Source organism: Cajanus cajan, chromosome 10 (assembly GCF_000230855.2).
Source record: "Cajanus cajan strain Asha chromosome 10, NIPB_CcT2T_4, whole genome shotgun sequence".
Lineage (NCBI taxonomy): Eukaryota > Viridiplantae > Streptophyta > Magnoliopsida > Fabales > Fabaceae > Cajanus > Cajanus cajan.
This window is the reverse complement of record NC_138526.1, coordinates 45,016,548-45,040,578: the sequence shown is the minus strand read 5'-3', so window position 1 is coordinate 45,040,578 and position 24,031 is coordinate 45,016,548. Positions and strand designations below refer to the sequence as shown.

General features: G+C 32.3%; 3 protein-coding genes across 4 annotated transcripts; 2 read left to right on the top strand and 1 right to left on the bottom strand.

Annotated features, from left to right (window-relative positions):
• Positions 1-6,050: 6,050 nt before the first annotated feature.
• On the top strand, positions 6,051-10,777 carry LOC109817531 (protein STRICTOSIDINE SYNTHASE-LIKE 3). The gene is made up of 4 exons (XM_020382804.3): positions 6,051-6,449; positions 6,583-6,873; positions 9,665-9,832; positions 10,097-10,777. Exons 1-4 carry the CDS (start codon positions 6,112-6,114, stop codon positions 10,497-10,499), a joined length of 1,200 nt encoding a protein of 399 aa, XP_020238393.3. The 5' UTR covers positions 6,051-6,111; the 3' UTR covers positions 10,500-10,777.
• A 186-nt stretch (positions 10,778-10,963) lies between these two features.
• Positions 10,964-14,507, bottom strand: LOC109817529 (fasciclin-like arabinogalactan protein 15). The gene is made up of 4 exons (XM_020382803.3): positions 13,723-14,507; positions 12,933-13,614; positions 11,402-11,521; positions 10,964-11,265 (listed from the first exon to the last, which is right to left on the bottom strand). Exons 1-3 carry the CDS (start codon positions 14,311-14,313, stop codon positions 11,448-11,450), a joined length of 1,347 nt encoding a protein of 448 aa, XP_020238392.1. The 5' UTR covers positions 14,314-14,507; the 3' UTR covers positions 10,964-11,265; positions 11,402-11,447.
• Positions 14,508-20,181: 5,674 nt separating this feature from the next.
• LOC145952927 (uncharacterized) lies at positions 20,182-23,364 on the top strand. Of its 2 annotated transcripts, XM_083066056.1 has the most exons (4): positions 20,182-21,370; positions 21,453-22,429; positions 22,503-22,670; positions 22,738-22,803. In XM_083066056.1, the coding sequence occupies exons 1-2, from the start codon at positions 21,170-21,172 to the stop codon at positions 22,116-22,118; spliced, it is 867 nt and encodes a 288-aa protein (XP_082922182.1). In that variant the 5' UTR covers positions 20,182-21,169; the 3' UTR covers positions 22,119-22,429; positions 22,503-22,670; positions 22,738-22,803. The 2 variants fall into 2 exon arrangements, with proteins under 2 accessions (XP_082922182.1, XP_082922181.1); XM_083066055.1 differs by having other exon boundaries at positions 22,503-23,364.
• The last annotated feature ends 667 nt before the right edge of the window (positions 23,365-24,031 follow it).

The following is a 24,031-nucleotide window of genomic DNA, read 5'->3' as shown; positions in this document are numbered from 1 at the left end:
GTTTAACAAAAATTATTAAGGAATTGAGATTTCTCTTAAATAACCTAGAATTTCTCGTTTAAAGAATTAAAGTTAAAATATAATTGTGGGTTCTAAAATTAATTATATAATTACAATGTTGAATGAAAATTTGGAAGGATTTACATAGAGAAGGTTAGCGAAATCAATCTCTGATTGCTTTTATCAGTATCTAAATTCAAATTCTTTATTATTTTGTTACATGCTTTTTTTAAAAATTTTGTATTGCAATTTAAACAATTTTTAAGTTTCTTATATACATCTATTGAATACTATAATTATATCAAATAACTATAAACTCAAATCCATGTGAATTCGATAACACTTTTGTCCTCTTTATTACCTATAACAATTGGTATACTTATCAAATACGTATCAATTTTATATCAAATTTTAATTATCTAACTATTAAATTAAAAGTTTTTAATGCATAAATTAAGTATGAAAAGTTAAAAAAATTAAAAATTATTTGATATTTCATTTCACTTATTCAAATGAAATAAAATATCAAATAGTTTTTAATTTTTAAAAAACTTTACATACTTGATTTATATATTAAAAACTTTTAATTTAACAATTAAATTATTAAAATTTAATATAAAACATAAGTTATTAAGTACAACAAATCTATTTAAATTTACTCTCGAAGTAAGTGAATCTATATATATATATATATATATATATATATATATATATATATTATTGTTTGGCGGCTAATTTTTTTAATTGCAAATTCTTTGATCTTCCCTTCAAATATTTGGAAACATTTGTTAGATAAAAAGAATGCATGCATTAGCTTCTTGAAACAACAATCATAATTCTTTCAGGGGCTGTACATATTATTATCCTCAACTATATATGTCCTCTCTTCTATTCCAATGTACTTTTTTTATCTATAAAGCTTCAAATGTGGTAATTTATTCTCTTAATTAATTACTTCTACTAAGATTCAAAAACAATTCTTGTGGGGATATGGTAAGGGAGTTGTAAATTGGCTCGAGTAAATTAGAAAAGAGTATGTAAGTCAAAAAATGAGGGAAGCCTAGGAATCAAAGACTACTGGAGAAGTGGGAATGGAAGCTAATGATTGAAAATAAATTTTTATGCAATAGGATTTTAGTGGCAAAGTATGGAAAATGGAAGCCACAAGGTAAGGAACAAGAAGCTAATTCTTTAAAAAGAGGTCAACATGGTGGAGGGACCTAGACAACATTGAAAATACAAATATGAGGAATAAATGTTGGCTTAGAAAATCGATCACCAGAAAAATAGGGAATGAGAATGAGGCACTTTTCTAGTTAGATAATTGAGCTAGAGAAAATAATTTGAAAACAAACTTTCATAGATTATTCTTTATCCCAATATTGGAGGAGGAAGGAAAAGGTGGCTATCAACGGTTGTTGGAGAGATGAAGTACAGGAGTGGAACTTCAAATGGCACATATAGAGCTGTTGTAATGGGAAAAAAATTTACAAAATGGATCGCTTAATGTTCTTAATCATGCAGTGTTAGTATGGCTCTACCACAAAATATAATAGACCATTTTTTGTTGAATCCAGGATTGACACATTATATTGAAAGAAATTAATTCATGGAATGCTGGAAGCTTATGTTGTTTTGCATCATATGGTCTATTTGGTTGCATATGGAAGCCAAATGTGTTTCAGTTTTGCACAATTGAATTCAGAGAAGATAATTGATGCACTGCAAAAAATTAAACGTGTATCCTTATCAAATAGTCTGAAAGATATCGTCTCTATAAGGAATATACTAATATTAACAATAACAATCTAAACAAAAATTAATTTAAATTGAGTAAGGGAGAAATAAAAAAGGTTCAATATGATCACTTAAGGACTAACTCCTTGAATTCGCGTATTTCACAAAGTTGCACAAAATGTCGTCTCGTATGTTTGGACACCATAGGCAACTCAACAAAGGTATTAATTAATAAACTTGGATTACCTAGCTATATTAGTGCGGGTGAATAGGGAAGTTCTGGCCTTAAATAAGGTGTGTCACAATGCTCAGTACCATCAACTTTGGACATAGAATAATTTCCCATGACAAGTCTTTTGTTTATTGCCCATATCTCTTCAAAGAATGAACCAAAAGATATCAAAATAAAGAAGATTGTTTCACTAAAAATACAATTAAGTAAACTTAGAAATAAATAAAATTAGAAGTCCCCATTACTATTCTAAACAAAAAAAAAATTCCCTAATATAGACAAAGTTGTTCTAACTGGATATTGTCTTTGATCTACCGGAATCAATAAATCAATTCTCAACAACGACACCAGAAATTTGATGGGATTTCAACAAGTGTATAAAGCGTAATAAATTTTAAAATGGTAAAAACTAAATATTATTCTGAAGGACAAAAGGTTAACAAATTAAATATAAAAATTAGAATAGCAAAGTAAAATCTGAATAAAAGGCTAAAACACTAACTTTGTTTTTCTGTTTTTAATTAGCGAAATCCTGAAAGAGATGGAGCCAAAGTTTTGGCTCACACGGAAAAGTACATACCTTTTGTATAATTTTTAAAAACAGCTCCTCGAAGAATTTTCAAATATGCTAAAAAATCGTAGGATAATAATAAATCGACTGACATGATTTTGTCAAAAAGATGCCATACATGATGGCATCGTTCCGAAAAACACGGTTGGTGTTTTTCCAAATCGATTTTGCACAGTTAATTTTGGTGTCCTTATTTTTATTTTTCACAAATTTAGTGTATGTTATTGTTTAGGTTAGCCTTGGCTTGTCCTCTAATGTACTGTACAAAAACATTTCTTTTGTTATTTCTTGGATGAAGTGCATTGGATTTTTCATTAATTATCAATTGAATATCCAAACATATCCTTACTCTTCAATTATTTTAATTGACATATAATATTTTTAAAAAAAATATTAAATATGTTCTATTGTACAACTACGTCAGCAATATATACTAACATGACATTAATTTTACTGCAGTGTTGCTGTTATGTTAATATATTTTCATTCAACATTGCATATCAAGTTAATAAATGGTATGATATCATGCAGATAACACCAAACATGCACGTTTAAGCACTATTGAATGGGATATATTATTAGGATGTCCCTAATTCTCTTTTTTTTTTTTTTTTTTTACTTTTTAAAGAAGTGAATAGCACTTGTCCTGAATTGCGTTGCTGGTTTCAAGTTTCAACTTGTGATGAATTATATCATTAGTGTCTCCACTAAAATTATTCTGAATGGTGTGTTTGCCTTGATAGTTGATCCCATCTTTTACCTTGAATAACTTTTCCTTTTTGTTAGGGAGTGTGGCAATGGTTGATAAGTGTGATACGATCAAGATAGCAAACATGGTATCAACTTATCTTATATAATTTGATGCTGACGAAGTCCTTCATTGCTATGCTTAATATCTAAAAACTGCAATTGTTTGAATTATGAATCTCCTACACTATTTGCTGATATTTCTGGTTTCAGAACCATAAATTTGATATGTCTAGAATTTATTTTGCTGAAAAATGTTCGATCTCATGAATTCAAGAATGACAAAGTCAGATTCTTGGTGTTGATAATCAGGGAAGCATTGGGAACACTTGGGGTGTGTGATACAAAGACTGGACATACTTTAAGGATTTTGAGAGTATTGTGGACAGAGGCTCAAAGAATGGAAGGAATATTTTTGTACCCTCATTAATTAATTGTAGCCTTTGTGTCATCCCTTCATACCACATGTCTTTTTATCTTCTTGCCAAGAGAATAAGCGATTTCCTGGATAGGGTTAATAGAAACTTCCTCTAGAAGAGACCAAATGATTCCCATGATCTTTCCTTGGATTAATCAGGCCCCTACTTGCCATACATCAAGATTGGATAGAATGTCCTTAACCTTAACCGAGAGAGGTGCTTTAGCTAGGGTACAAGTCAATGCATATGAGCCTCATTCAAATTGGGTAATTGGTATTTAACATTTTATGTCTTTCTCTTTTGTTTTCCATTTTTCTAATTGTAAAAATTATAATTATGATAATAAAATTTGAATTTAAGATCATGTATAGGTTGATTTTAGCCGTTCATCATTCGATCTAGTTGAATTTAGTTTAAAAAATACTTATCGGAGGCTCTTTATCTTATGGGGTACATCATACATGTTATATAAAATATTAACAAAGATAAGATGGCTAATGTTGAATAACATTTAATAAAAACAAACCTTCACCTGGGACTTTAGTTAATGTTTTGAGGTTTGTGTTTTTGGTTGAGAGATGAATGATAAGTAGTGCTTTGGCTTGGGCTACTGAAGTGGCCCAATTTTATTTCTCATTGTTTTTGAGTTTGATCTCACAAGTTCTTACTTGGGCTACCCCTCGTTAGATTGGATGAGTCATTTAATACATCTGTAGGCTTGAAACAAAAACAGGGTATGCATACCACCACTTCTGATTGGGATTTGGGTTTTTTGATGTTTCATATATATACTAGCCAAATTATTGTAATATGTTTCTTTTTTATACATAAAACGATTAAAAATGATCTTTTTAATTTGGAATTATAGCATATTTGGGAGAACGTTTATGAAACTCGTTCAAACATGCAAAAAAAAATGATTTAGTGAAAAATAAACACATTTGGTTATAATAAAATGAAATGGAATTTGTACTTAAAATTTCATTTGACTAAAAGGTAAAAAAATATATTTTTACATTAAATTAAGAAATTTACACTGAATTTTTTTATAAACTTATTTTTAAATAAAAAAAATATAAAATATTTTAATTATTTGAAAAATTTTAAGTAGGTTTCTAAATTTATTTTGTTTTTTTTAATATAAAAAAGAAGTAAGTCCTTATAATTAATTTTTATCGACTTAAAACAGTCTTAAAATAATATATTTAATAGAAATAAATCAAATTATATTAATCTAACTTTTACAACAATCACATTCAATAGTTGTATATAAAAATTAAATTTTGTCAATTCAATCGTTGAATTATAATTTTATATTATCTTGAATATTTATGTTAAATGTTATTAAAATTTAATAACAATAAGAAGATAATTAATTTATTATATTAATTAGTATATTTTGAAGAGTATATATTACATTGATTTTAATTTAAATAAATAAGATATCAAATAATTTTAAATTAATATAAAATTATACACATACATCTATATATATATATATATATATATATGTATATATAATTTATGTGAAAGGAATGTTCAATCTAGTGGTGAGTTTTGAGAAAATATCATTTATTTGGATTAACTGGTGTAATAATTGATAAAATATTATAATTAATATAATTTGATCCCATTTATGATAGTTTTAAAAATATTATGAACTCAATTACATATAGGGATGAGTATGATTCAATCCAACCCATTAACTTGTTCGAATCCAAGGTTAATTTGGACTAGTTTTAATTTTGAAATTAGACTTGATATATTTTTAAGATGAATTTAGATTACATTTTGGATTGTCCAACTCGATTTGATATATAATATCCTCTTTTAAAATATAAGATTACTTGAATTATTGTATATAAATATTAAAAATTTAGTAATAACTTTATAACATAATATTATATTTATAATATAATTATTTATTTTAAAATATATATTATAAATTATACTTTAATTTAAAGTTTGTATTTATTTTATTTTATAATTTAACTCTACATGATGTTAAAATTATATAGTATAAAAAAAGTCTAATTAACCAGACATTTCATATATTTTCTGGTTTTAATCCGATCGAATTTCAACTTTAACAAAAAAATAGATTTAGAAAAATTTTTGGATCATGTTTAAATAAGAATAAGCTCAACCGAATTCGATGACGATCACCCATACCCCTAATTAAATATATAACCGTTGATCTTAGAATGCACAAAAAGCCACCTCTTAACATAGCTTTTACATGGTTTCAAATGAAAAAACACGAGTTACAGGTGACTCACCTACCTACCACCTTTCAAACTTGAAACCATGCAATCCACAAAACTTAGTTTTTGCGCTTAACATTATATATCATTCCTATACCCTTTTCCTCATGCTTTGAGCTTAGTGTCCCTCTCTCTTTAGCCATGCCATATATGACACTGCGTCAAGGATTCTCCATTGGGTTCCTCCTTCTTGCTCTCTACTGTGCGTTAGACCCCTTCGAGCACAGCCCCATTGCGGGGTTCCCTGAGTTTGAGGTGCACAAAGTCGACATGCCCGCGTGGTCTGAGGTTCCTAAGGACCGAGACAAAGAGAACTCATTGCAGAAATCAGAGATTTTGTTTGTGAACCAAGTGCAAGGACCAGAGAGCATTGCCTTTGATCCTCTTGGTCGTGGCCCTTACACTGGTGTTGCAGATGGGAGGATTTTGTTTTGGAATGGACACTCTTGGTCTGATTTTGCATACACCTCCCCCAATAGGTCACATTCCTCCCTTTGCAAACTCAACTACTTACATACTAATACCGCAATACGCTGTATTATATATAGACTATTTGGATATTTAGATATAAGTTGCAAGTGTTTTTAACTGTTCTTTTCTCTCTAAACACAGGTCAGAAGCACTATGTAGTCCTAAGGCATCTGCATCTGCATCTGCTCTGAGTTATGTCGAAACTGAGCACATATGTGGAAGGCCTTTGGGACTCAGATTTGACAAGAAAAGTGGTGATTTATACATTGCAGATGCATATTTTGGGTTGATGAAGGTGGGGCCTCAAGGTGGTTTAGCAACATCTATTACAACTGAGGCCGAAGGGGTGCCGCTGAGATTTACTAATGATGTTGACGTTGATACGGAGGGGAACCTTTATTTTACAGATAGCAGCACTAATTATCAGAGGAAGTAAGCTTACCTTAACGCCATTGATCTTTTACATGTTGATACAACACATTTTGAAATTTCTCATCATTTTGAATATATATGAGAAGTACTAAAATGAAGCCTTGGATGCCACATTTACTTTGGAATGTTAAGCACCCTTCTTTTGCTGTGCTATATAGTCTTAGAATGAAAGGAATTGTATATTAATATCCATTAAGAATAATGTTACTGCCATAATTTTTCACAACACTTTGTTATTGGACCTTTTTTTATTTCTCTCTCCCCACACATTTCTCTCTTTTCTCTTATCTCTTTCTTTTTTGCAAAAAAATTTGTGAACTGTACGTTATAATAGTATTACTCGTGCATTAATATGAATTGATTGGAGACTGCCACATAGGTAGCTCAAATAAATCCAGTACTACAGTTAGTTTATGTGGTTTTTTTTTTTTTTTTCCAAAACCCATGCAGCTAATATGGTACGTTTTTTTTTCTGTTTTCCACAACTCTACCTTAGGCTGCCTGAATATATATATATATATATATAATGCTGCAATTACATTTTCTCCATCTTCGGAAGATGCTCCAATGCTGAAGGATTCGATAAGTAGGATTAATAATTGAAATTTATGTCATTTCCTTGATAACTATCTGATACTGAAGAAGAATAATAAGGCAGATAAACATCATTCCGCAATTTGTGAACAATTGAGGGATATGTATGCAGGGGAAGATCATAACCTTGAGAAGGTATCTAAAGTGCATATATATATATATATATATATATATATATATATATATATGGGGAATGCTAATATATATATATATATATATGGGAGTATGTTAATAACCTACACCAAAATTTTAGGATAAAAAAACTACTCATTTCTTTTGATTTGGTTAATTCGTACAAAAAATATTATAGTAATTTAATTTAATTTTAAAAGAAAATAAAATATTTTCTCTCACTTATTAACTTCATTCACTAAGTCATTTCATGAGAGATGAAAGAGAAATGAGTTAAAGAAGGAATTTAATAGGAGAGAGATAAATAAGTTAGAGATAGAATTTAATAGGAAAGAGAAATGGGTTAGAGAAGGAATTTAATAGGAGAGAGAAATGACTTAGTGAAAGAAATTAATAAGAGAGAGAAAATATTTAATTTTTATTTAAAATTAAATTAAATTACTATAATATCCTTTATATAAATTAACCAAATCAAAAGAAATTGGTGGTTTTTTTGTCCTAAAATTTTGGTGTAGGTTGCTAACATACTCCCACTAAAAAATAGGTGGAGTATATTAGCATTCCCCTATATATATATATATATATATATATATATATTATATATATATATATATATATATATATATATATGAGGAGGGTTCAAATGACACCGGTGTAACTTTTATTAAGTGTTACACTGCTCAATAATTTTATATTAAATGTGAATTTTGAAAATCCAACCGTTAGATTGAAAGTTCATATCTCTTAGATCATATATATCAAATTTTATATTAATATAAGATGATTTGATACTTCATTCTCATAAAACAAAATTGACGTAATATATACATTTTAAAATATACTAAAATGTGAACACTTTGATTACCTTCAAGTTGTTGTTCAATTCTAACAAAATTTGACATATATGACCTAAGAGATATGAATTTTCAATCTAACGGTTAGATTTTCAAAATTTATATTTAATATAAAGTTATTGAACGGTGTAATACTTAGTAAAAGTTACACCGGTGTCGTTTGAACCCTCCTATATATATATATATATATATATATATATATATATATATAGGGAGCATATCACGTGAGAGAAAATCTATTATGAGAGATGAGAGGGTTAAAATATAACTCTCAGATTAATTTCCTCTCACTTGATTAAATCCCAAATTTTCTCTCACTTGATTAATCTAAGGGTTATATTTTACCACTCTCATCTCTCATAATAAATTTTCTCTCACTTAATATGCTCCCTATATATATATATATATATGGAAGAGAGATCCTTTTATTCCAGGAGTAGACTTACTCCGTTTAATAACTCATGTTCTACATTAAATTTCAACGATCAAACCGTTCAATTTAAAGTCCTTAATGCATAGATTAAATCTGCAAATTTTTAGAAAATTTAAAAATCATTTAATACTTCGTTTCATTAATTTGAATCAATGTATAAAATGATTTTATGATTATCCGTCAATTTGAATTAATAAAATGAAGTATCAAATAATTTTCAAATTTTTTAAAAATTTACAGATTTGATATATGCATTAAGAACTTTAAATTAAACAGTTGGATCGTTGAAATTTAACGTAAAACATAAATTATTGAAGAGAGTAAATCTAGATAGACTCACTCCTAGAATAAAAGGATCCTCCTCGTATATATATATATATATATATGGATAGTAGCCAAGAGTTCAATTGTGCCAATTATCTGAGCTCAACCCTGTACCTCTCTTTGATTTCATACACAATGATTTTAATATAAATATTTTTTTCAATTTAAAAAGCTTCGTGGCAACTTCAAATTTAACTGACTCTTTTTTTTTTTTTGTCATTGAATAGTGACTTCTTGCGTTGTAGTAGTTTTAATTGAGTGATGACTATAATATATGGATTTTGCGCTTAAACAATCCCTTTGTTTGCACGGCATCCCAAAATAATGCAGTCAATAAGGTCTTCGATATAATAAACTTTTGTCTTAGATATTTTTAGCCTAGAATTCTGAAACATTGATGTTATATTCTTATCTCTGGCTTGCTTTGTCGGTTCTGACATGATTCTGCATGCAGGAATTTCATTCAGCTGGTATTCTCTGGTGAGGGTACTGGCAGGGTTTTAAAATACGACCCTGCCACTAAAGAAACCACTGTTCTCTTGAGGAACGTCCAATTTCCAAACGGAATTTCCTTGAGCAAGGATGGTTCCTTCTTTGTCTTTTCTGAAGCGATGATTGGAAGGTGAGTCTAATAATATTCACATAACCCCTTTCTATATTTTAGTTAGCGGAGTCTTTCCCATATGGGAGCCATCTATGGTGCAAAACGCTAGCAGATTTTTCAAATGTATACTAATTCGGTTTATTGGTTTATAGTTATTGTTGGCAGATATCAATTAAACAATTCCAGCTTATCTTTCTACTTCTGCTATAAGTCCTTTTCTTCAGCTCATGCTAATGTTATTCAGTTAACTGCTCTATTGATATTACATTTCATTTTTATAAGGTTACGCAAGTACTGGCTGAAAGGGGATAAAGCTGGGACTTCAGAGATCTTAGCAGTTCTTCCTGGTTTTCCAGACAACGTGAGAGTTAATGGAAATGGTGACTTTTGGGTGGCTATCTTTAGTAGAAGGTATACGTATGGTTACCTAAATGCACTCTACCCAAAAATGAGAAAAGTCATACTCAAGCTACCTATTCCAACAAAGATGCAATACATGCTTCTAATTGGAGGCAGGTTCCGAGCAGTAGTTGTCAAGTATAGCCCTGAAGGTAAACTTCTGCAGATATTGGAGGACAGTGAGGGAGAAGTTGTAAAAGCTGTGAGTGAAGTGGAGGAGAAAGATGGTAAACTTTGGATGGGAAGTGTTCTTATGCCGTTTATAGCAGTTTACAACCTGACATGAAACCAATAACATTACATTTTTCTCACAGATGTCACTCGGCAGGGCCAAAGTTTATCTTGAATTCCCTGTTAAAAGAAATCACGTTTTGTTTAGCTGTTTGTTCATCTTTTTCTGGGAGTAAATAATGACTATTGAACGAATCCCTTGAAGTCTTTAACTTCTCTTTCGTATTGGATAGCGGTTATTTAATACAATGAAATAACTCCAATGTTTGATTATGTAATGTATGACATTTTAAAGGATTAAAAAAAGTGTCTTGCAAGAGATATTAAAATACAGCACAGATATATTGTGGTCTCTCTCTTACAGATACAGAAGAAATTGTGAACATAAAAATATTAGTTGCCAGGCAAGGGATGTCTCATTACAGTAAAGAATCATTTTATTATGGTATATTCATTTCTTCCGTAGAATTACTTATTGAATGGGCACATGTCTAACAGAAAGATTCCTTGTTTGGTTACAAAAAAAAAAAAAAAAAAAAAAAACTTTCGTACCCCCCAGCAACACAAACCACCTATGAAATTGGAGCAGCAGTAGTAACTGAATCTAAACATATATGCACTATATGATATGACGAGTAGACTAAAGAAGGCTTTTGCTCGCTCGTCCAGGACCCAAATCCACGAAAAGAAAATAATGGAGAAAAAAAAAAGAGAAAAACAAAAATGTGGGAAAATTCACACCACTAGCAGCTGGCTATACCCCATTCAAGCAAGATGGCCTTCATTTTTTACTTTTTACATCGACGAAATTTCCACTGGATCTGCATCAAAGCATGTGCAAGAAGTATGTAAATAAACAACTTGAAGTAAAGCTAAAAATTCAGCACTACTACACCTAATGAAATGCGAATAATCAGATAATAATCTAGTAAATGAGATGACAATTTGTAATCTCACTTCATTGTTTTCAGGAATCATGCTAGCCAGAAAATTGTGGATTTCTTCATTGACAAGAGGCGAATCTAGAATGCTGTCCAAAGGTTCCAAGCATCCAGCAAGCTGTTTCCAGCAATTTCCCTGCAAGTGACATTTCATGTGACCAATTACAAAGTATGACCTTAAAAAAAAAATAACCAAGCCTTGGCCTTGGATAAACAACTGCTTTATTTATAATGGCATGTGAAAAGAGAAGTATAACTTGCCTAAGAAAAAGAATCATTTCACTTCAGAATGTACATTTAGATATTTAATTAAGAATGTAGGTTGAGCTCACAAGCATTTTGCTTATGAGTAAAGATATGAATAAATGCATTGTCATAGGCTCATAGCTCATGGACATTGACTTAACTGGAAAGATTTAAAACCTAGGCAAGCTAATTTAGTCTACACTCCACATTTACCATTTGGTAGGCCATAACATCTATCACCACCAGCTATGTTTTGCTCAACTCTGAAAAGGTCACATCAAAGACAATTCAAAAACCTCTGATACCATTCACTACCTCCCAATCCCCTAGACTTCCGTTTTTCAACCTTTTTTCTAGCTTAAAATCTATACAGTAGATAACCCTTAATTTCTGTTATGTTTAAGGACTTCGATTCACCTTTCATATACTTCATCAAACGTACATTTCTAATAATAGAAATAGGCAAAAACCAAAAACTTTGGCACAGTATTGATTGATTGTAATAACATGCAAATAACCCGATTCTTCCATCATAACGTGAATTAGTTCCAATCCACATTCCCTTCATTTCTCTAACAACAACCCTTAATTCCTAATTCATCAAATCAACAACTTACTCCCGGCACCAACATCTTCTAAAATTATCAACATATTTCAAACACCCAACTGAAGAGCCAACTCTACTTTAAACCTCTTACCCTGTACAGACACACCTTCATTTTTCCTCTACCACCAAAGAAGCCAACTTCATATTGATCACATTTCTAGTGTTTAGAAAACACCAATAATATCAATCCTACCCCCAAAATCATGGTAATATCATGAAAACCTACAAACAACTATTCGTTGCTTTGCCTTTACCATGAAAAAGTAATTAATTATTTTTCACCATGAAGTCAATGGTAGTACTATGAAAAATAGAAACAACTACTTGTTGCTTTGCCTTCACCCTGAAAAAGTAATTAATTATTTTTCACCATAAAGTCAATCCAAACACACAATTGAACTCTTCCACTCACAGAATCCCCAAGGCCACCCAAAACTAATCCCAAGTCATGGCTTCAACTGGCTTGTCCAAATTCAATAGCAAACAATAAAATTGAAAAAACAACTATGTAACCCAATCAACTGATGAGTGATGACTAACCAAAACCAGAACAAAACCGGCCACAATAAAATAAAATAGAAAAAGTCAAAAGAAAAACAAAATAATGAAATCCACTCAGCCAAACACATCACTATCACCTCTTCCCCCTGTTTCCTAATCCAGAGAAAAGCACAAAGAAAACAACGAAAAGTACCTCTCCTGTGCTTAACAACTTTGGCGGCGGGTTGACCCGTCCGGGTAACGGGTTTAACCCGCTCCGCCTCTTCCTCCATCGGAAACAAAACCCCATCAATCCCCTGAACCGAGATCCGACCGTCGGTATATATATCCGGGTCGAACAAATAAGCCGATCCGTCTCCAAGCCCGAACTTAACCGACCCATCAGCCTCCTGCGCCACCACCTTATGCGGCAACCTCAGAGTATCATAGCGAACCTTCCCGAACCTTCTAACGGCATTGTACATGCTCTCTTCGGTTTGATACTCGGGTATTATATGATAGTACATTATCTGCTCCGGCGCGCCCGGTTCGCTCAACTGCTCCGTCGCCAACTTCGCCATCGCCTCGTCGTTCGGCGCCAAAACGGTGAGCACGTAACCCTCTGAAACTAAACGACCCATTTCCGTCGCCAACGACGTCAGATTCACCAGAATGTCCGCCATCTCGTTGTACCCGCCGTAGTGGAGCAGCGTTTGGATAAAGTCCCTCACCTGCCTCTCGCCGTTGAAGTGGTGCCGCGGTCCCCCCGGTCCCGGCGCCGGCGCCGGAGCCAGCGAGGGCCCCGGAGCCATGGCGTCGTAGATCGGAAGCGCAGGCGGGGAGCCCGGTGGCGCCGGCGGCGGAGGCTTTTTCAAACGGTGAGTCCTGGGATCGACCTGTGGAATGTAAATTTATAAGCACACGAAGTCTTGACGAATGTTTCATACTATAGTAGACAATTTGTAGAGATAATATATATTTATACAAAAATAACTCATAACAACCTCCGGGGCGCCCTCTGGTTTGACGGCGGAGATGGAGCGGAGGCTGCGGCGGCGGTTGAAGTCGTCCTCGACGGCGCGGGGGAGGAGGAGGCGGTCGATGGCGTGGATGACGCCGTCGGGGCGGGTCATGGCGTCGGGGCGGGTGACGCGGGCGTGGTCGACGGCGGTGAGGTTTGCGGCGAGGTGGAGGTTTTGATTGGAGAGAGTTGTGACGTGGCGGGCTAGGGTTTGGGTTTGGGATCCGATTTGCGTGGGAATGATGTGGAACAGAATAAGCGTTTGAAGAGAGTGAAGGTTCGCGGGTTCGAGGAGGAACCGCTTGAAATCGGGGTGGAGGTTTCGGTCCAAAGCTTCGTTGGTTGGAGCGAATATTGTTATATTGTGGTTTGCGACGGTTTCTTCTAGCTTCTGCAACAGCATGGCCTTCTCCACGAGCTCTGCGAGTTCGGTGTAATGCGAGTCGAGAAGCGCCACGAGGATTGAGTTTGAGTTAATCTGAGCCGTGGGTGACGCTGGTAGTGCCTGGAGGAGAATTAAGAGAGGGAAAAGGAGAGTGCAGAAGATGCGGAGGTTGGAGACGCCATAATCCATGGCGAGAATGCGGTGGAGTGGAACCAAGTCCTCACCAACACTAGTTCACTTTCCCACTGCTACTTCGTACCATGTATGTTACACTGCCGTGTGTTGTTCATGTGGTTGGTCTTTGTGTTTTTCTCGTTTGGTGGGTAAATAACGAGAATACGCTATTTACTTTACGTGTCTCTTGCTTTACTTCTTTAATCTCCTACTTTTATGTTTACTTAAGGTAATACACTAGGTAAATCTGATTTTTATATTTACTAATTACTAGTGCTGTGCTGAGTTTATTTTTTATTTTACTAACGAGGAGTGAAATTGGTGGCGGCAGAGCTTAGCGCGTAGCTAATTAACCCAGGAGATTGTGTCGGTTGCATCGGGGAACGGGTAGACACGTGGCGAATTTATATTGGAAGAGAGGGAAGAATCGAACAGGGCGAGTGTGGGGTCCATTAGCCAGCTGCTGAAAGCTGGAGCATTGACATGAGACATGAGACATGAGACATGAGACATGAGACAGTAGTGTAGTTGGAAAATTAGATGAAAGAAAAAGCATGTTTAATTAAGTTGGCACGGCCACCCCACCTATGGTAATTATGGTTATGGTAAAACTCTGGTGTTTTGAGCGGGGCAAGATATTTGTGGTAATGAGCATTTAACGTTGGGTCAGAGGTCAGGTTCTTGCACCCAAGCTAACGAAAGCAACAAGAAAAGTGGTACACTCTAGTTAATAATGGTGGTGCCCACTTCGCATTTGCATTGGGTTCTCTTTCCAAATCATTGTCCTATTCTTATATGCTTATTTTCCCTCAATAATACCACTTGTTGTGTATTTTGTTCCTTCATGTCACTCACTTTATGCATGTATGACAATTGTCAATTAACAATCTTTTTCCTTTTTTTACTCTCTCACTTCATATTTTCATACTACTCATTTTTAATAAAATAACATGATAAAAAACAATATATATTATGAAAAATAATTTAAAACAATATTAATATTTACTACATCATAATTAAAGTAAGTTTCTATTTTGACATACAATAATCACATTAATATTAGAACTTATGACTTCATACGTGATATTGATAAAACAATATCATTAAATTGTTTTTTTATCCATAGAAAAAATTATACAAGCGTGTTGAGAACCTTTCCCTTCAATCAAATTAACAAAATTTTATAATATGTCTAAAGATTTTGAAACAAATATAATATTTTACATTAGTGTGAGATTTATTTTATCATTAATCCATGATTGAAATTTCTCTAGTATTTTTAAATTCTTACATGTACCAACAATAACTGATATTAATTCATTAATCATAACAACCAAAATTTATATTTTTAAAAGTGAAAAATAAAATATAAATTGAAGGATCGATAAATGAAATGAATAATATGATATTTAGAAGAAAAGTTAGTGAGATATGGGAGATAAATGTGAAAGGAAAGGCATGGATCCAAACATCTATTTTTTTTCCTTTAGTGTAATATAACAATCATGCATGTTCTCCATTAGGAGTATGTCAATAATAAGTAGTATCATCTTACTCATTCGACAAATATCTGTCTCATATTTATATTTTATATCTATGTAAGTATCTAATAAGGAGTTCCTTGCATATTTTTTAATATTCGTGGATATTTATTTAAAAAAAATTAAAAATTACTTTAGTAATAATTTTTATTTATACTAATAATTTATTTAAAAATAATAATTTAAAAGTCAAAACTTAATATTATATACAATTTTATCAATAAGATTCTTCATTTTAAAAATTAAATTAAATTATTAAAATACTTAATTCTTATAAGTTTAAATAAATTTAATATGTAATTAAATATTAATGAGTACCAACAATACAAATACTATGATATGCATGCCTATCTTGTTAAAATGCATATAAAAAAATACTTGTACATAGTCATTTATAATATTCATTTTTGACTCAACAAATTTCATTTGCAAATATTTGCAGATACAAAACTTTTTAAGATCCTTGGTTAGTACTTAGTGGGACCTCTTGTCCATATGTCTCCCACCGGCAAGAAGTTATTCTTTCTTCATTTATCTTCCTAGCAAAGGTAGAACAATCTTTTTTTTTTTTCTAATGAGAAAGATTCTACTATTTGTCCCAAAAAAAGTTATAGTACCTCGCGAATTGTGATAAGAAAGTTTTAATAAAATATTTTCTTTAAGAATACTATATAAAAAGTACTTTATATTTGTAATGGAATATAATTTTGCTATAACATAATTAAGTTTAGATGATACCCAATTAAATCAAACAAATGAATAACTTTAATATAAATTGTTTTGAGATGAAGGATCGCCTCTAAACAATTTTAGTTGTAGTATAAAACTTAAAATATTTAAAAGTATATTTTGTTTGTTTTAATCTCAAAATTTTATTGAAATTTATCTATTATTAGGTATCATATTTTGGTACTTAATCATGATCTTTAATGACTACATTTTATGCTAGATATAGTTATTTAGTCAGATAAATGCCAATCAATTTTACAAGTAGGGGTACTCAACCAGACCCTCTCGATAGGAAGATATATTTGTCCACTAACCTCGAGTATGAAGGCATAAGGCTAAGTCAAAGCACTCTCTCATACAAAGGCTCTTAGCAAGAGACTGGGAGGGAATACATACCCACCAAGCTCCAACATGAAAGGCTTAAAAGACTAAGTTAGAACGTTCTCTTGTAAAGATCCTCTTAACAAAAGGTTGACACGGTATACTTGCCCACTAAGCTCAAGCATGAAAGGCATAGATGTTAAGTCAAAACTCTTTCATACAGATCCTCTCGATAAAATATTGGGAGGGTACACTTGTCTACCAGACTCGAGTGTCAAAGGTATAAGGAGTATAGTTATTCAACCTACTCAATTAGTCGTAGGCCCAAACAGTACAATTGTTATAGAAGTTATATTCATATAGAAAATGTAGTTGGTATTTTTAACATACGAAGATAGTAAACCATTGTAAACTTAATTTAATTTGTGAAAATTGATTTTAATTTTTTTTAATGAATATTATAAATTTTAATAGATTTTTTTTAGTGCATTTTTAGTAGATATTATCGAATAGATATTTTAGTGGGTATTTTTGAATAAATTTTTCCAAGTAGATACTACTAATAGATCTTCGAGTAAATATTATCAAATAGATTTTTAAGTAGATATTTTGAGTAGATTTTCAAGTAGAGATTACCAAGTCAATTCGTGCATACAGAATATTCTATCATTTTCCTTAATTTTATCTTTCTAACAATTAAGACAAGGTGAAAACGTATAATTTATTGCCTTTTAAAATATTATAAAATTGGTATCAATCATTCCACATTTATTATCTATCAGAAATAAATATATTAATTTCTAAAAGGAATAACCATAATAAAAGTACTATAAAATGGTAAGATACATTGTAATATATTAAAATAAAAAAATAACAAGAAAAAAATAAAAATAATATATATATATATTGACAAAGAGATGATCAATAAATACACCAAGTCATTTTCAATAATAAACATGAATGTCAATCATGTTTACAAATTCAATAAAGGAGAGGACACAACCAAATTAAATTATAGAAGGTTATAATACGTTTCAACAATCAGAAAATCAATTTCATATATTGACATAATGTGGCCAAATAATATTTACATATCCATTTATAGTTTAGTTACCATGAAAAAATAAAAATAGTGGCATGATGAATGTTTATATGTAATTAATTACAAGAATTGAATATATGATACCAAAATACAATCATTTATCACAATGACTATGATAATAATTGGATAATTAAATGTAATGATATCATGCAAAAAATAAATTATGATTGAATTATTTTCCAATATATATTTACATGAAACTTATCCAATATTTACTAGCAATTGTAAAACTTGATGATTTGAGTAGCCTTCATCATAATGCTTTGGAGCTATTTACAGACGACAATACTGAAAGGCGTAGGCACATATAAATGATAATCACATGCAATAACAAAAATCCAGTAAACAAGACATAGCTACTAAAAATTCATTTCTTTTCAAATGAAAATACAATTAATGTTGTAAACAATTGTCTTACGTGATTGTGAAACAATTATAATACGCTTGTCAAATTCATCAATGATTTTGAAAAATACTACTAGAAAAAAGTGTCATTTTCCTGCAAATTTTTCTGGAAAAAAATTCGTAGAAATTTTTTAAGAATTTTCTTGCAAAAAAAATATTCATAGAATTTTTTTGCAAATTTTTTTGCGAAAAATAATTTACAAATATTTCTTACAAATTTTGCTACAATTTTAATGATCATAGAAATTTTTTTCTATGATAAAAATTTGCAAAAAATATTGTAAGAATTTTATTTATTTTCTTGCAAAAATAAATTCGTAAGTAATGTTTACTAAATGGTAGAAAAATTTTGCAAGTAACTTTTTCTGCGAATTTTCCTGCAAATTTTAATCCACAGGAAAAATAAAAAAAATATTGAAATTTATAAGTTTAATATTTTAAAAAAACTTCAAGTCTCACATCGATTGAAGATAAAACAATTAAAGAGTATATAAGTTGGGGCAACACTTACCTTAAAAGTTGATTTGTATGGTTGAGTTAGGCTTATAATCTACAATCTTATAATTTAAAAGATTATGTATCACATGTTAGAGACATGGAAACAAATGTTTCGGATGAATTCATTGTGCTATTTGAAAGTTGAAGAATTATTGATAGAATTAATAGTAATTTCTTTAATTTTTTTTGTAAAAAATATTCCTGCAAAATTTCTTGCGAAAAAGTTTGTAAGAAACTTTCCTGCGAATTTTTTTCGCAGGATAATTTCCTGCGAATTTTAAAATTTGCAAAAATATATTATCCACAAAGGTATTACCTGCAGATAAAATTTCGTAGAAAAATTTATAGAAACAACATTTTTTGCGATTTTTTCATAAAAATTAGCAGGAAAAGTCGCATGTAATAAGAGAAATTCTAGCAATAGAAGAAAAAAAAATATAACGAATATTACAACAATGACAGTAGAAGTGTTAACATAAATAAATACAACAAATTTAAAATAAAAACAAAAATGATTTAATTTAATTAAATAATAATAATATTTGCTAAAAAAACAAGTTTTCATGAAAAATATGTAATTTAGTAGAAAAAAGTAATTTGATAACACATGAAATACACAATTTGTCAAGATATGTTGAGTCAAAGATGAATACAATATTTTTATGCATATAGAAATGAATTAAACAAATAATAAATTAAATAAAAATGATATAATATTGTTGAAAAATACTAATGTGCATAAGAATGTCTTAAAAAGAGTGAGGGTTCTTGATTCACACCTCTAGAAAAAGTTTTCTTGAGATTGACATTCACTGGTGCAAAAAAGGGTATTTACGTCACCCAATTTATGTCGCAAACACTAAACACCGACGTTGTAAAAACGCGGTGGCAGTTTCGTAAATAAGTGGAGACTAATTTACGTCAGACCCCCCATTCCGACGTAAATGTGGGAATTAACGTCGGAGTCTCATAGTCCGACGTAAATTTACGTTGGGCCCCACTAGTTCGACGTAAATTTACGTCGGGCCCCCACTAGTCCGACGTAAATTTACGTCGGGCCCCCTCCAGTCCGACGTAAATTTACGTCTGAGCAACACAATCCGACGTAAAAAATGGCCCTATATTCCCCACCTTGCAGAACGGGCTGTTCTCCTTGCAGTACGGGTCGTTCTGCAAGCAGTACGGGCCGTTCTGCAAGCAGTACGGGCCGTTCTGCAAGCAGTACGGGCCGTTCTGCAAAGAGAACGGCCCGTTCTGCTGGAATTTTTGTTGTTGTAATTTGTTGATCTGGAACGACCCGTTCTAGTTTCAGTACGAGCCGTTCTAGATGCATTAAAGAAGAGACTTTTTTAGGCATTGACCTTTAGTTTACCATCGGTTTTTTAGGGTTGTAGTTTAGGTTAGAAAATTTATGAATAACTGAGTCAACAGTTAATTTGTGTTAATATATAGATAATGAGTCGAAGTTGGATGAATGCAAGTCGCATTAGTCAAGAGTACAGAAATGGAGTTGAAGAGTTCTTACAATTTGCAAGAGAAAATGGGAAACCCATCAAAGGGGCATATTATTGTCCATGTGTTCGATGTTTGAATAATGACAGTTTAAATTTTTCAGGATTATGGAGGATTCTGGGTCTGGCAGTGGAAGGAGGGAAGGTAGATCTGTCACCCGATTGTCTGGGTTGACAGCTGGGCGCATTGCCAAGGAGAGGACACCGGTTGAGGTGGATCCTCGTTCTGGCAAGGCATCAGACCCAAATGCTGCCAAGTTTAAGAGCTATTTGGGAGGCCTAGCTCGACGACATGTTTCTATTATCATTCCATCATGGGATGACGTTCAGGAGGTTGACAAGAACCTCATGTGGCAGGATATTCAGGTATATACTTTCACATCCTTTCAATATTATATAACTTAAATACATTATTTATTATTTGTTGTTATTTTCATAGCAAAATTTTGACATTCCCAACACTGAGGGCATGAGGAGGAAGATGTTATCTGCCCTTGCCACCAGGTGCAGAGACTTCAAGACTTTCTTGACACGGGAGTATGTATTTGGAGAGCGCCAAAATGAGACTCCCTGTCTAAAGTACCAGATCACTGATGAGGAGTGGATGCAATTTCGTGCCACTAGATTGGACCCTTCGTGGCAGGTTAGTTATTGATAACTTTTACATTGACACAAATACTTAAGGTATATTTTAATTTATCTCATTTTCTTTTTTGTATTATTGCAGGCTAAAAGAATAGCTGCCCAAGAACGACAGGCCAAGAATGATGCACCCCATCTATTGTCAAGAGGGGGATATGAAAGAAAAAAAAAAGCAAATGAAGAAGGCTAAGGCACAGGCAGCAGGGGTTGAGGATGCTGACCGTGTGGAGTCACCTCCCTGCCATGAGATGTGGATAGCAGCCCGGACAAAACCAGATGGGCAAATGACTTCTGAGTCTGCAAGAGTCGTTGCTAGTAAAATAGTAAGTAAAAATATACAAACTAAGACTCTTCATTTCAACTCACTTAATTCACAAGATTTTTTAATCTTCCTTATTGTTGCAGGAGGGTTTAGTTGAGCAGAGCACCCAGGGCTCATTTGTTTCCGATGGTCGGAATGATATCCTCACAACGGCCATAGGAAAGCCAGAGCACGGAGGTCGTGTGCGTGGTGTTGGTGGTTCTTGGAGCCACCGAGATTTCTTTGGTGGCCGATCATCGAGGAGCACTGTCAACTCTTGCAGTCAAGAGATTATACAGGAATTGGAGCAGAGATTGGAGATGCAGTTTGAAGAGAAACTGAAGAATATTGAAAAACAGTTTGAACATAAGTTTGAACTTTTGGCTCGTTCTCAGCAACAGACTGCAGTTGCTCATGATGGTGTTCGAGTCAGCACTAAAGGGAGTTGTGTTGCTCCAGATCCCTCACCGGATCAGACTCACACTGATGTACCAAACCAGTGTGAGTTATATGTTGAGGATGACCCCCCACGGTTAGTGGCTATTGGCCGAGTATTTGAGGGTGGCTCAACCATCCATGGTGTCCCTCTACAGCCAGACTGGACACGGGTTGTGGTTGACCAAGTTCAAGATGCTGCTGCTACAGTGCCTTTGCCCAATACAGAGGTTCAACTAGTGGGGCAGGCAACCGGCACATTCTTAGCTTGGCCAAAACGTTTGGTCATGTCGCTTTCAGCACGGGCAAAGGTAATTATATTATTTCTCTTTTAGATTCTTATAATTCTATTGTTGTTTAACTAATTTTGATTATTTTTTTAGGATTTTATCAATCATGGTAAGGAGGTCATGAGAGAACCTCATGTTCATGATGCCAATATCGCAGAAGTTGAGGATGATCCCATATCTAAGCTTCTAATCAAATTACCACGAATAAAGAAGCATCCAATTCAATTGCAGTGGGACATTAGAGTTTTTGGAGTTGATAGCTCTGATGTTCCACTATACATATCTCTGCCTGATGCATTAGAGATTGTTGGGGGAAACTGCATGTTAAATATATCTGTCATACAGTTGTGGGCCATGTAAGTCATATTTTCTTTTATGAGTCTAAATTTACAATAATTACATTTAACTTATAATAATTATTTGTGTTAGGTACATGGACAAATTGAGTGTGGAGCAAGCACAAGCAGAAGTATATGGATTTATTGAGCCTCAATCCATCCAAAAATCAGGAAACACTCAGGTCCAGATCCAACAATATATGCAAACATGGATGAGTGACTCAAGAAGACATATATACATGGCTCCATACATTGACGGGTTAGTTTTTTAATTGGTTTTTTAATCATGGTAATTTTTTAACTGATTTGTTTGTCATACAATGTAGGTCCCATTGGCAGTTAATGGTAATCATTCCTAAGGAATATATCATGGTGTGGTTTTGTTCACTTCATCGAAAACCAAGCCACGAAATTAAAAGCCAATTACATGGGTAACTAAATTTTTTCATTATGTTTTAAAACTGTAATTATATATATTGGCTAACATTTGTTTTTATTTCAATTAATTAGAATCGTGTCTGGAGCTAATATATTAAGTGGAAGAGCCAGATCATCAAAGTCATTGCATTTCATATACCCTAAGGTTAGCAAATTAATTCATACAGTCAATAATATTTAAATTTATTGACTTTGGAATTAATAGTTATTTGTTTCTCATTTTAGTGTAATAAGCAACAAGACTCGTTTGAATGTGGCTATTACATCATGTATTGGATGAAAGTCATAGTTTCTACGGGTATTATTGATTCTTGGGCGCAGGTAATTCATATCAAAATTTATTTAACTATATTTACCTTTAGAATAATTAACATTGCATATTAATGACACTTAAATTACCCTTTCAGGTCTTTCAAGATCCATCTCCATTGCCCGAAGATGAGATGCTCAAGATAAGAGAACAATGGGCAACTTTTTTTCTAAGTTTAGTTAGTTAGATATTATGTTAATAGTTTGATAGTTAGTTAGTTTAGTTAGTTAGATAGCATTAACAAACATGTTTTATAGCTTTTTTAGGATATTAGGATTTACATTGTCATAATTTATGTTTTTTAAGATTTATATATTATTTTCTTTTTGTCATTCAATTTTGAAATACAATTTGAATTTCTATTCTGGACTGCCTGGTTTAGATTTGGTATTCTGGATTATATTTATATGCAGGTGTTGGGTATATCAATTTACAAACGTTTTAAAAAAAAAAAACTGCCACAATTTACGTCGGACAAGGCCACGTCCGACGTAAAATTGTGGCATGATTTTGTCCCTTTTTACGTCGGTCTGGAAAAATCCCCGACGTAAATTTACGTCATCTTTCAGAGGCGACGTAAATTTACGACTCTCGTATTAACGTCGGACCTTTTTCCGACGTAAAAGGGTCAAAATACACGACGTAAAAGACACTTTGTGTACTAAGCTCCAAAATATTTTGAGATGAAGGACTACTTTTAGAAAATGCTAGTTGTATTTCAAAACCTAAAATATTCAAAGAGTATAACATGTGTGTCTTCCTCCTAAAATGAGAATTTTATATTTAATTGTTGTGTTTTTATGAGTTCGAAATTATTAAAATTTTATATGAATTTATTCGTTATTGAGTACCATATTTTAGTGTCAATCATG